Genomic DNA, 17459 nt, shown 5'->3' with positions numbered 1-17459 from the left:
CAGATGCATCTTTATGGGTTAGGTTTTACTCTCATTGAAGACTAAATGGCATCCTGATCTCATTTGTAATAATATAAGTTGGGAGTAATTTGATAAAACTGATTGACTACATCAGTATAATTCTTGTGTGAGATCTTTTCGGATCCAACAGCTTCACTGGAAATAGGTTTGGTTTTAGCAAATAGATATATTTAGTTTCTTTGAAAAGCATGTGGATTTCCCAGGCGCTGGGGATTCTGATTGTTATTCACTAGTAGAATATTTGTAAAATACATTCAGTGAACATGTTTAAGCCATGTGCTCTTCCTGTGTGAAATTTCAGGCATGATGTAGCTTTCAATGAATGATTAGTCTTGACCACCAGCTCGCTTCCATTTTGACAATAATACCATCTGCCATTCTTTCATAGTGTGCTTGTTCCTTTATCTTTGTAACTCTCTTGATGACTACATTGTTTGGATATGCTAGGCCAGTTAAGCTGCAAAAATCTGGTTTAAAAATAGCTGTATGATTTTAAAATGATTTTTAAAAACTGGAGGAGCACAGAAGGAAAAAAATGTTTATATATGGTTATAGATCTATTTCTGTAGTTCTATTTCTGGTAAACTGAAGCTATCTAATACACTACAGAAGCACAAAAAGAAAGATTTATATAAGTACAGATACAGAGTCATTTCAGGTTATGGTCAGGATGGTCTTACTGGCTTATCTTTGGGTCACTGGGACATGCAGGGTTTGTTTCGGCTTTTTGTTTGTTTTCTTCTCTGTAGCATTCTTCTTCTATGAACCTGATATATATTTGGGAACAGAATTTCCTTTCTAGTATCTTCTTCAATTAATTGTCGTCACTTCTAGACATCAGTTAGGTGGCAAAATATCAGTAATGTACAGCTAAATGGAGATATTCAGAATGTGAAATCTGTCAGTCCATCCCCTGGGTACAACTTTATGCCTGTTCATGTTAGAACAACAGTCACATGTCTTTGTGCAGCCTGTGTACTGCAGATTTACTCTGCTATATACCACAGAAGCTCCACTGTTGTGCTTGTGCCGATAAGAGTTCCTTCCTGAAGTGAAAATCAGCAGCCCCTGTTGTGCATATGAGCAATTGCCATAAACACTACAGACCTCAATGGAAATGAAATGGAATCAGAGAGATGTAATAGTCCCATATTATTTAAATATTTATTTTCTACATTCTTATACTTGACCAACCTGGAGCTTGCAAACTACCCTTTTCCTTTGGGATTGACAGGCAGCACTAACCAGTAGAACGCTCAGAATGTCAATACCTCCATTTTCCTGTCTTCCTTCAAAGTTCAAACTGTGTTTCTTCAGGAGATGATAGCAGCAGATGATACAGTAATTGTAAAAGTCAAAGACTCTCCTACAAGACTGAAGATGGAAAAAAAACCCCAAATCCTTATTTCTGGCCAACAGTTATGCAGTTAAAAGGCTAGATCATTATGTTATTTGCATTATGATGATGGAACTGAGTAAGATTTTGAGCCTCTTGTGTTCCTTTGACGCAAGAGAAGTATACTTTAGATTAAAGGAAGATAGTACAGTTGAAAGTGAATTTGTCAGTTGACTTTGAAATCCTTCAAGAGATGCCCTTCTGAGAAACTTGGTCAGTGCCTGACAGCTCTCAGGGTGAAAAAGTTTCCTGTATGTCAAGCTGGACCAGGAACTGGAGAGAGACTTCTTCAAGGATTTAATCGATAAGGAGCTGGGTCTGGTCTTAATCGATAAGGAGCTGGTCATCTTGCTTTCACTCACCCAATCTTCTTCTAAAGTCAGAAGACTCAAACTGACTCATGGAAACACAAGTAAATGAGACATAAAGGACATCTCCTTGAAAGGCAATTGGAGAACAAAGTGGGTAGTGTGTGCTTTTCTGTTCTCTTTACCGCTTGTTGCTTGTGCGACATTGGGTCAAGCACTTATTCACTTTTTCCCAATTTGTAAGATTACTTATGATAAGTAGTATTATATTTTATCAGTTTAATGTCCAAAAATTCTGATCAGGATCAAGGCCTGAGTTCTTTACAACTCCTGTTTGGGTTTTTTTTCTGATTTAAGAAAGTGATGCAGACAGGTCAGGACAGGAAGGAGGGATAATGTCAAGGAATGAAATGTTGCAATTACTTATGCTTCCTATACGTGTAATTGGCATGAGCTTTCCGTTTTCTTTTGATTTTGTATTTGCTTATTAAAAAATTATCAGGTTTTCTTCCCCTGGTGTATAAGGGGAAATTTAAATACAGACTGAAAAATTCTATGGTGCTCTGAAAAATGGTGAGTTATGAATAACATCTCAAGCAGCCTTAGCCGGTGACGTAGCCTATTTTGAAACCTACACATTTTGTTACTTAGCAGAATAATGTAGTCTAGATGGGTTGTTGAGGAGGCAACAAGTTTTCTCCTTGATGTGAAACTTTTTACTATTTTCAAGTCCAGCAAAAGGTGGTCTTCCTCTAGTTCTCATTCTCACCCTATATCAAAGAGGGTATTAAACCTGATCTGGAAGCTTTCTTCCTATGATGTATTTCTTTTAGATAAAACTGCTGCCTTTTTCATTTTTTTCATTTTTTCTCTTCTTTGTGTATGTGTGTGCTTGGAGCTTAGCTTGGTTATTCTTCGTCTTACAGAGTTCTCGAGAGGCAGCTCTTTTAAACTATTGTACACATTGATGGCATTATAAAATAACTCTCACTATTTATGTTAAGGAAATGCAAATATTTCCTTCAGAACATGTGGAACTAGTGACTAAAGATTTTAGAGTTGTTTATTTGTTTCATTTTGCTTGTTTGCATGTTTAAAGAAAGATGGAAATACATGAAAGGGGAGATGTAAATAAACTGCATGCTGGAGGGGTAGTTTAAATAACAGTGTAACGTTTTTTTCACGACACTGCAAACACAATGAACATTCATCACACTATGTTGATTCAAAACCTACTTTACTATATTGTCCCCCAAATCACATAATGCTCTCAACTTTGCTATCTGTAACTTCATCTGTTTTCCTGCTTCTGTTCCATCAAGGTTCCACTGCAGCAAATAAAGCTTTGGAGGACACATATTCAGGAAACCACCTATTGCATATATAATGCTACAAGTATTTGGAATATTCTGCAGCAGTTGTGGTGTTCACCAGCAGTGACAGCCATACAACCATTTTTAAATTTAAGCTACTTGAGTAACTTGTGTACAAGCCCAAATCCATGCAGCTGGAGCAGATTTAATTTATGCAGTGTCCAGGAACCTTTCCAAGAAGCCTTTAATATCTCTCCAGCAAAATACACTTTGAAACACTTTGTTTCACACTTCCAGAACTTCTGTAACACTTTATTAAAGTTTCACTAAATGAGCTTTTGGATGTCCTAGGAGAACAATTAGTCAAGATGGAACCATAATGAAATATACAGTTGATGATATAACCAATTCAATTAGGGTCTGCATAGCATTTGCTTGTGGTGTTTTGATGATGATTTTTATGGAAATAGAGAACTATTCTGAGTAATCTATTGGAACTAATTTTGTTTTAAAGGGTGGTTTGCAAAGAAGAGCTTTAGATCACTTGAATGCAGGTTTAGGTGGTACTGAGGTAACCCTGGACTGACTATAGTCTGTAACAATACAATTCTGGAAAAAAAGGACTGAAGTTGAATATTGCTATGTGTGCAAGTTGTCTTTAACTTAATGCCCATTTGAATTGACCACAAAATCATTATTCAGTAAACACAATTACAAGTAATTTCAACCGGAGGCAGTGAGAGAACTGCAAGTTGTAGAACAGATTTTAAGATTAAAGGAAATAAAGGTGCTGCAGTTGAAAATGAAGCTGATTGCTGGGTGAGTGGTGATTTTCTCCATCTTGGAAAGAAATTATTGTGAAAAAAAGCCAGAAGAAGCCACAAAGATTACATTATAAGCAGATACACTTACAAAGTGAGTTGAAATGTTGACATTGTGTGTAACTGACTATACCAATAAATTAATCATCTTTCTTGCAGCTGATGCGTAAGACCATGTATTTTTAGACCATTTTATCTTAATAGTGATTACTGTAAATCCTCCAAAATCTGTCATAATCCCAAATTGTTGGCTTCCTTGAGTTTGTCAATAATTTTCTATGTTGACGAAGCAGATTTAGAGGTTTGGAGACTTTAAATGCCAGAAGAGAAAGAAGGAACTTGGTCTTATAACTCACCCCTGTATTTCATTTGTTTTTCTTTTTCAAGCTCAGTTTATGACTTTTATGCTTGGAATTGGTTGTACAGGCTAAATATATTTTCTGCATTGCCTTCTTATTTTGACATTGTTTAGTTTTCATTGTTTAATAATTAGACCCACTGAGGTTTCCAAATGCCAGCATCCTGTAACCCTTCTAGTCACTGCAAATTCTTCCTCAACAGCTTGCAAAAAATTACGCTTTGAAGAAGCTATTTCTTCCATCTGTAGTTGCCCTAAATCTTAGTTATGAACAAGGTACAAAGTATATATTCCTGAGTAGAACTGTTAGATGATCATAATTATAATAATTTCTTAATTTTTGTTTTGTATGCAGTGCCAAGTATCTAAGATCCCCTCAACAGTTTGCGTGATGATTTTTTCTTTTTTTTTTTTTTTTTTGCTAAAGTGTAGGCTGATCATATAAAAAAATCATTTTTCATTGTAGATCTCCTTGTATACTTCATTAGACATGTCTTTTGTTTGACTGATGATTTTATACTATTATTTTGCTTTTTTGCTCTGTTTTGTTTTGAATTAGCAGTAGCTAATGACGAACTGCTGAGCTGAAGTCTCTTTATATCAGTACATATCCATTCCAGTTAAGCCCAATTATTTCTTACCTAAATAGAAACAGTGCAACACTTTTTATTACGTTCATGTCTTGCCCTTAAGATTTTGTGGCAGAGTCAACAACTGGCCTTTTCCCTTCTTGAGGAACAGAGAATAATTCCATTCTGAAATTCTGCAAAGGTGTTAGACCTTAGTGTACTAATAGCTGGTGCCAGTGATCGTGATGGTATAGCAAAAACTGCCACAGGTTCCCTCAAGTCTGAGAAGCACATCTGTGCTTATTTTACTTGGGATAATTGTCTATTGTGTTGTTTCAGTGTGTTCAAGCATTTGTTTGCTGATACACTTCAAATTTGTGCATGAATTCATACAATGCTACATGGTAATCATTAAACGCTTATCACCTATTTACAAGGATAAATAGCGAGTTCTTTCATTTCTGCATCCGGACTTAAAAAAACCCCATCATGGCGACCACCCATTGACATCACAGATCACAGCTGAAAACCATGATAGTTAAACCATTATAGATTTGAATAAAATCAGACTTTCAGATATACAGGTTACTTTCTAGAAGCTTCTGCAGTCTAGAAAATCAAAGCTTACTTAAAAGCCACAAATTTCATCTACTTCCTTTTCTTCTCCATCTAATGACAGTTTATTTTGATTAGCAACTACTTTCCTACCTATTCTTTGTTTCCCCCCCCTTATATCTAATGTTTTCTATTGTTTACCAATACTAGACCTTAATATGCTTTAGTAGACCATACAAATATCTTGATAACTCTTACCATTTCCCCTCTAAATTTTTGTAGTTGCTTGTTGACATTTGAATGTAAATATGAAAGCTGATAACTGAAATTTCAAAGCCAAGTAACCACTTCTGTTAATTTCAACGTGAAAAATAGGGCTAAGTTTTCCAAGCTGACTTTGAAAATCAATCTTCTGACTGTATAAAACTAAAAAAATTCCTAAGCATTTGGCACTGTTTCAGATTTTAAGAAAGGAAATCACCTAGAGATCCTGATCATCAGCCTTCCCAGAATCCTTTTTTCTGCAGAAATTCTCGTGTTCTAGCTAGTTGATAATTTTGAAAGGTCTGCTGTATCCTGGCCACGTGTTGAAAAGCTTTAGATAGCACTGTCAATTGCTTTCATTCCAATTAAAATCAAGCAACCAAAAAAAAAAAAAAATCAAATACATGACATTTTTATAAATCCATACTCATTGATGTGATTTTTTCCACTAACAAATAGGAAGTTGAAATGGAGAGGATGATACTCACATTTTTGGATGATACGTAGTTCAGGAGAATCAAAAATAACTGACAACAGTTCGAAACAGAGCAGTCCTGAAATATGAGAAAAAATCGCTATCATCAGTAATTGATTAAAAAAAACAATACATTGTAGTAATGCAATGCCAGCAAATACCCAACATTTCCATTATACTGTGTATGGACCAACAATGCAGTATGGTCAGAAATAGAACCAGAATAATTAGGGTTGGAAAGGACCTTAAGATTATCTACTTCCAATCCCTCTTCCATGGGCAGGGACACCACACAGTAAACCATGACACCCAGAAGTTGTTAAGAATATTATGTTATTTATGCACAGTGATTCTTTTCATGTAGCCAGGACTGATCAGGTTATTTCTTTAGGTCTGACTGTTCTGAAAGAAAGACACTAAACAGAAACCAGAATTAGTGACATGTTAGCCTTTGAAAAAAGGGAGGCCAAAGTCTTTGTGCAAAGATTGCACTGTGTTTAAATCCCATTTATTTAAATCAGTGACAAAAAAAAAAAAAACACAACAAAAAAAAAAACAAACAACAACCCATAGTTTTCAGTGCAAGAAAGTGCTGATTCTGATGGGAAGCCTTCTCTGTTTGCTGGCGGAGGTGCAAAACCTTAAATCTGTGGGGAAAAAAATACCTTTCAGCAAAGTAATAAAGAGTTCTGGCACTGTTTCTCTGCGCTGGCCCTGGAAAGAATCACATTTGTATTGTGAGCTTTAATACTATTTCTGGGGATAAATACATTTCTTTTCTACTTTTGAATAATTTACCTTCTTATAGTAAAAGGCATTACTGCCAAATAGTGTGAACAGAATCTACTGCAATTAGATAGCTAGATAACTTCTGCAGTAGGCCCAATGAAAACCCTAGATCATTTTGAAAGTACTGAGACTGCTTAAAAAAGCCTTTCAAATAATTTTATAAGGCATAAAAATAGTTCAGTGCAGAGTTATTGTATGTTCTTGCCTGTGTTCATCCCATTGCTTTCTGGCACCATCTTTAAAAACAGCATTGCAGTAACTTGCTTTCTGAGTCAAGGAGACTATTTGGGTGATTTCTGTTCAGAAGGTGGACATAAGTTCTGATACTGGATTTTGAAGAAGCTGTTCTGCCCAGTATACTCTATATATGGCTGGGTAAGAGGGAAGGAGTATACAGAACATTGTACAAAGAACAAAAAATTCCTGACATGCAGTATGGACTGTTACATGTCACATTATGCACCCTACAAATCATCTTTGACACTTTGTAACTTTAAATAGCTGTTTTTCAGAAATCTCTTGGTGCTTTATATGGCCCTCCTTACTATTGTTCTCAGAGCAACTGGAGAACAATTTTTTGCCTTGTAGCATCCCTGTGGGGTAGAAAACTATATCTCCACTTTAGACCTGGCTTAAAGCTGAACATACATTGGATTATTTGTCCAATCTGTATTCATCTGCTTAAAGGAAATCTTCAAGCACGAATTCAGCCTGACGTGAGATACCCTTGTACCTGATCATTACACTGGCCTTCTTAGAATCACAGAATCATAGATTGCTTTGGTTGGAAGGGACCTTAAAGATCATCTAGCTCCAACCCCCCTGTCATGGGCAAGGGCATGTTCTGCTAGACCAGGTTGCTCAAAGCCCTGTCCAGCCTGGCCTTGAACACTGCCAGGGATGGAACAGTCACAGCTTCTCTGGGCAACTTGCGCCAGGGCCTCACCACCCTCACAGCAAAGAGTTTCTTTCTAATATCTAATCTAAGTCCTCCCTTTGTCCATTTAAAGTCATCCTTACTTGCTTTCCAGTAGGTCCCCTTTAGGTTCTGGAAGGCTGCTCTAAGGTCTCCCCTGAGCCTTCTCTTCTCCAGGCTGAACAACTCCAACTCTCTCAACCTGTCAAATCTTGCCTTTAAATCTGCTGGCTGCCATACCATGCAAGGACAAAGAACTTTCTAATTGTTTGGGGATTTTTTTTATTTTTATTTTTTAATTGAAGGAATAATTCTGTAATAATTTTTTAAAGAGATTTCTCTCACTTGTATACTCATCTTTGGGTCATGTGTGAGGGGATCTAAGTCTGCAGAAGGCTAAGCATGCTCTTCTTTTCAAAGCACCAATCATTCAAAAATAATAGAAAACCTTCTAATTAGCTTAGGCCATACGCTTTGCCTTTTGAGTACTGGGCCAGAACATACCCAATTAGGCAGCTCAGGATTCAGAGCCCAGGCAGGGAAGGGTTGTTGCCCTCCCTGAAGTCTCTAACATGCTGCTCTGTAGTCCCTAGTAGAATCCCTTCTGCACTACCAGTGTGAAAAATGGAAAGAAACTGTAAATAATATAAAGAAACAAATTTTAAGTCAGTTGAATCTCCCTAGTTTCTGTGGAGGGTAACACCTCAGGTTCTTTCCTGAATTATTCTTAAATGTGAATTTCAGTTATCGCATTATTAAGAAAACAAAAAAATCTTACCAGCACCTTTACTTCAAATTCCACATCTTTACCAAAGCTTTTTTTTCATGGAATACATCTTCTGAGTGTCCTTTGACAGTACAAATTCTTTAGGGGAAGGTGATGTTCACTGTTATGCCACCTGATTATCCTTCATTAGCAGGATCTTTCCATCTTAATCCTACAATCAGTTTCTTTCCACTTCTCTGCATAGAAAAATATTTGCATCAGAATTGATGAGTAAGGAAGCCTCAAGTCATAGTAGAATTTTATTTATGCTGAAGAAATTAATGCCAGCTAATATTCTTGTTTCTTGCTATTTTTCTTCTGTATTTAATTTCTGGTAATTGGCCCAACTTGTGTCCCACTGTGGGAGCTTGGCAGTGAGAGAGGGATAAAGAACAGAGAAAGATTTGTAGGTTGCAGGGACAGCTTGTATATGTGGCTGCATAAGTATGTGAGCTGGCATAAAGCAAGGCTCTGTGGATGTTAACTGTTTAACTAATACTGGATATAAATCCTTAGCTAGATGAGAATGTGACCTGACAAGGTAGGAAGAAATATTTACAGGTGCCCCACTGGTGTTTGGTTTCTTGCAAGAGCGATCAGAATGCACTTAATTACATCCCCAGATATTATGACCATGCAAGGGTGAATCATGCAACTCTTGGTTGATGCATGGCTGGAAAAATGGAGTTAGCACAGTCCAAAATGGCAAGGATTTGTGGTCACAAGGAGAAAAAGGAAATGCATACTTACACAATACATGTAGCCAGTGAAGGATTTCATTTTCAGTCCTTCTTAGAATGGTGAAGGAAGGACTTTTTTTTTTATTTTTTTTAAGAAAAAGGCAAGTTGAGTTGAAAATGAAACCTAACATATTGCCATTCCACCTTTAGCAGTGACTTTGCTTGGTCTAAGCAATACCTAGGTTAAACCTAAGCTAAACAGGGTGAGTGCATGTGACATTCGTAGAGAAAAACTAAGCAATAGAGAACAGAGTATTTTAATTGCTCAGAGGAACTCTTTCTCCCGAGTCAGAAATAAAGCTGTGTCTCTACATGCTGTTAATGGCATTATGTTGTTGGTGGATTACCCTTTGAATAGCATCTAAGGCAGAAGTTGTGATGATCAGCGGTTATTAGAAACCAAAATGACCTTTCTTTAGCACAAGTGCTTTGGCTGCATCCAGTTCTTGATAAGTGCTTTTATGTCTCTATTCCAGTTTTTCTTGTAGTTCCAAGTGGATGTGTTTTCTTGTTTCTTTGCCTGAATCTGTTGGGTAGTAGTGTTTTCTACTATATTTTGAGTTCCATCTGAGAGGCAGCTCATTCAAAGTGGTGGGAGGAACACCTCAGAAAGAGACAAGTATCTGATCACCCCACTGAGATCCACTTGTAGGGAAGGCATTAAATTAGTTTGATTCTTTTATAGGGGTATTACCAACTTGAAATACTCTTTTTCTAGTTCGAACGGAAAACCACTTGAAAGGAAAGAACCACTGTGTTTTAAGTTCCACAAACACTATCACATGATGTTAAATGGATCCTCTGTCATCATGAGAATTTACACCCGGGGTTTGCAGGCAGGACATGGCATTCTGGACACTCATCTCCACGTACACCAGAGCGGTTTAGTTGCTCAGGTTTTGGCAGTTCCTGCAGTTCCTGAGAGGTGGTTTTGAATTCTGCATCTCTTGTTTAACATGGCAGCTCGAAGAGTCCAGCTACGTTTAACATGTACTGAATTCAGTTCACATTTCATTTGGAAGGAGTCATTTTTGCTCTCTGCGGAGGTTTCAATTATAGAGGACCAAATGACAGGCGTAATTAAGGGAAGTGGTGGGATACCAGCAGAGCACTTTGGTGTTTCCACCAAGGATTTTGCAAATCCAAGCTTGATTAATCTGTTTAAACATCTGTGCATCCTCTCGTCTGTGTAACTTATCCCCGGGTATCTCTTTCCCTTCCACCGCCTGCCTGCCTGCCGTGCTCCTAACGGGCCGGACCTAGCCGCAGCCCTCTCCACCGCTTCGCACACGATGTCCCCCCGGTAGCGCTTCAGCCAACGACACCGCCCGCCTCAAAACACCGCTCGCACTCGCATTCCGCGGCGGAACCGCAGGGCAGAGCCCACAGTACCGAGAAACCGGATCGAAGAAGGGCTGGGGAGCGGCGGCGGCGCCTGCCGCCGCGGGGTGCTCGGCGCGGGCGGGCGCGGGGCTCGGCCACTGTGCCACCGAGCCGCCCTGCCACTGTGCCACCGTGCCGCTGCCCCTCAGCCATGCCGTGCCGTGCCGCGCCGTGCCGTGGGTCCCTTGGTCTGTCCCCCCACTTGTGGAGGCCGTCGGCTCCAGCCCGGCTCCTTGACGTCATGTCTGTGGCGCGGCCCCGGCAGGCGCAGTGAAGGCGGGCGGGCACCGCGTTAAACTTTCAGATCAAGTCCGGCGGCGGTTCCGAACGCCGCGCGCGGGGGGCTGCGTGCAGCCGCCGCTGCCGCAGCTGGAACATCTGGAAGCGTTCAGTGTGTCTGTCTGCCGGCGAGAGGGAGAGAGCGGGGAGCGAGCGCGCTGAGGGAGGGGAGGGAGTAAGGGGCTGGGACTGTGCTCTCTTCCTCTGCAGAAACAGCTCCCTGCCAACACAACGCGCTCGGAATGGCTTTGAAGAGGAGGAGCAGCAGCGTTTGAACATCTCTCTTTTTCCCCCCCTTTTTTTCCTCCTTTTCTGACTCTTGTAGTTGGTGGATTTTAAAAAGACATTTAATCCTCAGAGGTTTGCCCTGGATGCTTTTGCTTTTTCCTTTTTTTTTTTTTTCTTTCTCCCCCTCTCTCTCGTTTCCCCCCTTCCTGTTCTTTTTTATGGTTTAACAGCCAGAGGTGCTGTGCTAAATTCTTGGAAGGGGCCCGGATGTACTGAGGATGCATTGCAATTTCACTAAAGGAGGCAGTAGTGGAAAGGATCAGTTTTTGGTGTTTGATGCAATAATGGGAATCAGGTAATAATAAAAGGGAAAATTCTGCAGCTCCATTCTTCCGTGTATTTTACCAAGCCGATTTTCGGAGGGATTAATCTGGACTCGTTTTAAATGGTCAATGAAAACAAGAGGATGTACATCCCCGAAGAAAACCATCAAGGTAAGCCTGAGATTCACCTCCGAAGATCTCGCAACCATTCTCTCCCCTACCCTTTGTCCGTAATCTCTCGGCTCGGTTCAACCGCTGCCCCAGCCAGCTGCAGCCGTGGGGCCGGGGCGGAGGACAGCCCTTGCCACCGCTTCCCATTCGGGGGACACAGCTCCCTTCAGCCGACTGTGCTGCAGGAAGACCCCCGCAGCCCCTCAGGTAACCGGGGGTTCATAGAAAAACCCGTTCAAAGTAAAGTTCCTTTGAGTCGCCGTCGTTGCCTTCCAGGGCGGAGGGGCTGCGCGGAGCCGCCCGTGCCTCCGTGTCAGGGACAGATTAATTGGTAGCGCGGCCAGGATTATGGGATCTTTCCCAATTAATGCCCTCCCGGTCCTCCTAACCCCCATCTGGGTACGGCTTCCTAAGACACCGGGAGAGGAGCCCTTCCCTTCTCTTACGCTATTTCTAATCTCTCACACGAGAAGGGAAAGGAAGGGGGAATTAGCTGTTTACACACACATACACCACACACGCACACGTAACCGGGAGGATGAGGGACACCGGGAGGGCCTGCATTAAAATCAAAGTTGGGTTTTACATGGGGCAGTGATTTCTCTCCCAGCTCCTCTCAGGATCGCCCGCATTATGGATACCAACCCGTGCTGCTGCTGCTGCCTCTAGGCATTAGCAAACGTCCCCCGCTATTCCCTGTAGTAAAACTTTGTCCAAACTCCAGAAGCCTCTCCCCCCACACCCCCGGCTCAACCCCGATCTGCTGTCCCTGAAGTTATTTTTACCCTGTTACCTGCATGTTGTCCCCCCTCCCTCCCCAGCAGCCCTGCTGCACACACACATCGGTGTTGCACAGCAGACAGAGCCATTTCCTCCCCTCGGCAAGAGAGGAGCAGCGCTCCGGCGGGAACCGACTGCCCCCCTCTTCTCCGCAGAACCCTCCAGCCGAGGGCAACTTCTTCCTTATTCCCCCATCCTGCCCCCGGCCCTGCCCTCCATGGCACCTCCCTCCCTTGTCCGGGGCCCCTGCCCGCTGTGACCGGGCACCTGCACTGGGTGCGTGTGGGGTCCCAGCTTCGGGCAGCTCCCCTGGTGCCCCCTGCCCTCAGCCCGTGGCAGGGGCAGCCGAGGGCGCAGCTGGGGAGGTGCATTAGCGCTGTGGCAGCCCGTAATGGTGGAGAGGCAGTGGAGATAACACCATCCTCCTTCCGATTTAATACAGATTAAAAAGAGAAAAACCCCGACACCCCAGCACCCCCCTCCCCTAGGCACTCTATCGAAATGAGGTGGGAGGGGAAAGGAAGCAGCCCCTGATGCAGAGTGCTCCTTCCATGTGGGAGCGAGCCCGCAACACATGTATTCAGCAGGCGTAATTGGGCTGCTCTTCCTGGACCAGAGCTGATAAAGTGGATGAAGAGCTCAGCCTCCATAGCAATATGCCAACACTATGGCAACCTAAATCCAGCTCCCTCCTTATCAGCTGCAGTGATTATATAATTGAAGGAACAGTTTTGCATCTGTCTCTTGATGCGGGTTGTCATTACCCCCAGGTGAAAGAGCAACTTCTAAAGCAAACAGAAAATCAGTCAGGTGGAAGAGTTCTGTTCCCTGATAGTGCTTGGGCTGCCATTTATTTACAATCTATTTTGATTTTGTGCAAACAGCGCCTGAAAGGTTAAACTGATCAGCAATCGAGAAAACCTGGTGACAAGGAGGTGGGAGCAAACCAATCACAATGTGGAATGGAGTCGTTAAAGCAACCACAAATTCTCAGTTGCAAGGTAGAGATAAAGAGTAGAAGGTAAAGCAAGGTGTGTGACCCTGGCCTGCTCCTTGTTTGTAAGAGGGAAGGTTGACTGGAATAAGTCCTTGTTCTTGCATCCTTCTCAGTTGCTGGCAGCAAGGTGAGCGTTCCAGGTACTGCTGATACAAGGCAGTTTTTTTTTGTCTGTTCTTGAAATGTGACTGACAGGGCCAGGCCTCTGCTAGCAGTTGCTTTCTGCACATGTCCACTCCAGTGAGCCTCTCAATAGCTCACCTGTACAGCATTTAGTACTATAGCCTGGGAGGCAGGGGAGCCGCTTGCTTAAAATAAAGAAATAGAGCGTGCTAGAGGCCATTTGTTAGGTTGTGAGAACTGTGAGGAAGAGAAATTGTATTTGAAAATGCTTTGTTGACTTCTCAACTGCTAATTTGGGTAGGTTTGTAATACACGTGTTTGTAATATGTTCTTTTGAGTGTGACTTTGTCCACTGAAAGGCTTCCACCCTAAAGTAAGAATTTCTGATAATTTTTGAATGTTAAAATATAAGTCTACTGTGTTTTCATTGCAGTCTCCTGCTGCACAAAGAAAGAGGAGCTGATGATATTATTTGTTGATGCTGAGATGCTTCTCAGCATTTATTTTTGCTAAACAAAAGAGCATATTTTTATAGCAATTAATTATTCATTATTACCATAGCGCATGTGTTTATCTAGAAAAACTAAAAAACCCACCTGCCAAGCACCAGAAAAAAGCTTTCAAAACTACCTCCATCACTCTTAATGCACATGTGGGACTGGGTGGGATCCTAGATGGGCATCTTTAATGCGTTTCCCTCATAATATTTTGAAAACTCACTCTCTCATAATAGAAAATGGAAAATCAGTTTGCAAACCCACGTTTCACAGCCCTCTCAAGGGAGGGACCAGTGTGAGTCAACCCAGCCTGTGGTGCTGCGAGTTCGAATCTCAAGCATAGCGTAACCATCTAGTTGAATGTGAATGCTCCCCATCCTGGTGATTGGAGGGGTCTCGGGGTGATTTGGTGACCAGCCAGGAAATGTAACGAACCCAGTAGTTCTGCCGTGTTTTTTCAGTCCCGGGGGCTTCGGGGGACCGGGAGGGTAGGTCCCGGTACTGCCTCTCCCGGGAGGTGGCACTGCGGGGCCGCTGAGCCCGGAGCCGTGCAGACGCTTCTCGGTCTGCCTCATCCGTCCCCTGCTCCTCAGGAGGACCGGCCAGATGTAGCACCAGTAGATACGGATCTACCCCAGAATAAAATTCATTAGGATTGAAGAGCCCCTGGTAGGTCACTTATTTCATATAGTAATGGTCCTCTGAGTGAAAAGCCCTTTCTGATGCTGTGTCTGAACTACCCTTCCTTCAATTTCAGAGAATGCCTTTGGGCTTTGTCCTTATTGCATATTTTGAACAGATTTCTACCTGCTGCTTGTAGAGAAGAACCCCCTTGTGTATTTGTCAACCATAATTAGGTCTTCCTTCAACCTCCTTTCCTAACCTGCACATATTCTGTTCTTGAAATCTTCCCTGTAAGACACTTTTTTCATAGTCCTTGTAATCTTTTGTATCTGTTAAATCAGGAGCTAATTAGTATATCCTTTATTTCTCAGAAGCCTATTGATAGTGAGAGGGTCAAGTCACAAGCATGGTCCCTAATGCATTTTCTGACCTGAAATGAGGATCAAACCCCCAAATACTCCCCTTAACTCTGCAGGTATAAATAGAGATGATTGTGTACACTTTACAGCTGATTTCAGTTGAAGGCTTGAAATCTGTCTCGTGCTGTGCTACAAGACAAAAACATTGGAGATGTGGACTAGAATTTGCTGGATGTTTGCTTTAATTTTCTGCTCTATTTTCAGAATGCCACTTTTATTTCCTATAATTTTCTGGGGCAATGCTTCAACATATAGGAGAAACTGTGTTCTTTTTGTGGTGACTAAGTGATCAGACCAAGTCTTCATTTTTGAGCATTTGTTTTTGTGCTCTCATTTTGCTATACATGTTTGTCAGGCATTAGTTGTGGGGCATAAAGAATACCTCTAATTGGATTGACACTTATCTTCAGTTTTTTTTTTTTTTGGGAAAAAAAAATACCTGAATCGCTGTTTTAAAAACACAGCACTAAAATTCCAACCCTCACAGATTTAACAATAAATGCTTGTATTTATAAAGTATTATTTTCTTCCTCTAAGTACTTGGGACATTCAGTAGGTGCTAAGTGCTTAATTCAATGTAATATGCAATAACAGTGTAATATAAAAATAGTTAATAGAATGTTAAATAACTACTTAAACATTCTAAGTAATATAGTGCACTGCATTTACTTGTAGAGAAGACTAGTAGAGTCTTCAGAAGAAGTGCTTATGCGCATTCAACCTTTTCGTATCCTTAAAAGAAGTATTTTAAGTATCCTGCTAAAGACATGGGATTTAAAGTATATACTCTTGAAAGATTTTCTTTGAAATCCTCTTCAGTCATAGAGACCAGTTTGGGTTAGGTCATCATTGGTGTTCCTGCTTACTGGTTCTTCCTGAAGTCTGAGCTTCTGCCCTTATGAACACTTGCTTCTGAAGAACCAAGCTTGTGCCCTCTCTGCAACCAAGGCACCCTTACAAACCCACTCATAGTTGCATCTCTGCTCCTGAATGTATTTTTGGGGTTACATCTGTGTAATTCACTGCAGCAGGTATGACACATTCTTGCCATGTGGAATTAATTAGAATCATAGAATAGAACTATAGAATCAGGTAGGTTGGGAAAGGCCTTTAAGATCAAGCCCAACTGTTAAATTAATTTATCCTACTAAGATACTTACTTTTAATTATTTGTCTTCATCTTTTTTTTTCCTCAAAACGTTTTGAGTTTAAAGAAAATGTCATATACCTGCAATATTACCATGTATGCTTAGGTTTGGCTTAGTTTCTTTCCATTTTGTGGAAAATGGGTTTACGTCAAATAGGATCAATCTGAATGGCAGTCATTCTTAAATTTACTTTTTTTGCATGTCTGTGTACATGTGTGTGAATTGTCATTGTGGCCATCTGACTTGTTAGAAACTGTCTTGTTTAACCCTTTCTGGGAGTTAATTCAAGGAACAGAGTCACTGAAGTTCAGGAACAGCAAATATAAGATCTTTTTTGAGCAAATGTGTTGTATAAATTTATTGTCTGTCAAACAACAGATGTGACCATGTACATTAAGTCTCTTGAATTACTGAAAACAACAATAGGATCAACACTGAAGAAAGCTTTTTCCAATGGCAGAGATATGCTTTACAAAACATATTATTAAATTGTTCAATTGCCCATTTTTCTTAAGACTGTAGAAAAACCCAGTATTTTTTGGTTTTGAGTCAATTTTTTATCTGAAAAACTGTTTCTTATTTAGCTAATGGTGATGAGATGAATTTGAGAGAAAGTGTACTAATTAAAATGCTTATTGCTGGATTTTGGCATCACCAATTTTAAGAAAAGACAACAATATTAAGCATTCAGACACACTGGTTGCCACCAAATACTTTTCGTTTTGACATAGTTCATCTCTTACCTAATATAAAATTGGCATGTTTTGCGTATAATTTTACTAATGGAAGCTAAAAAATATATAAAATTAATATTTACCATGCTTTTAATCATTTTTACTTTGCTGGAGTAAAAGCATTTAAGCTACTTGAGAATTTTTTTCCTCATCCTGCCCTTTTTATGCAAGAGGAAGTCAGTCAGTCTTCTGAGCAGAGAGCACGGTGATGGGCTTATGGTGCTTCTGCCAGAAAGCAGGTCTAGTTTTAAGTGGTAGAGTGGTCATGCTGGGAGCTCTGAAATACAGTGATGAAGTTGTATGATTGCAAGGGCACCTGTTATTACTGCAAGGTTGTCATGGTATAAATCAGGGTGCAGTCAATATGACATGTAAATCTTCGCATGAAAGAGTCCTTTAAAGAGTTTCTGTCAGTTCCCATGGATGGGACATAATGATGAAAGTGATATAAAGAGCAAGCCC

The 17459-nt window shown here is 40.8% G+C and overlaps 1 protein-coding gene across 6 annotated transcripts in view; it reads left to right on the top strand.

The window, feature by feature from the left end:
* Positions 1-17459, top strand: part of CACNA1C (calcium voltage-gated channel subunit alpha1 C) — a 481717-nt gene that overhangs the window by 33596 nt on the left and 430662 nt on the right. The window contains exon 1 of one of the 6 annotated variants that reach the window (XM_057428114.1): positions 10853-11675. The exons of 4 other annotated variants lie outside the window; for them this stretch is intronic. In XM_057428114.1, coding sequence (XP_057284097.1) covers positions 11627-11675 — 49 coding nt within the window. In that variant the 5' untranslated portion in view covers positions 10853-11626. Of the gene's footprint in view, positions 1-10852; positions 11676-13467; positions 13580-17459 lie in introns of those variants that run through there. One more of the 6 variants, XM_057428117.1, reaches the window with a different exon arrangement.

Source organism: Pezoporus wallicus, unplaced genomic scaffold (genome assembly GCF_028554395.1).
Source record: "Pezoporus wallicus isolate ANWC-B61680 ecotype Strahan unplaced genomic scaffold, APGP_CSIRO_Pwel_v1 contig_2908, whole genome shotgun sequence".
Classification (NCBI taxonomy): domain Eukaryota; kingdom Metazoa; phylum Chordata; class Aves; order Psittaciformes; family Psittacidae; genus Pezoporus; species Pezoporus wallicus.
Note: the sequence above shows the minus strand (reverse complement) of the source record. Positions and strands in the feature narration are given on the sequence as shown.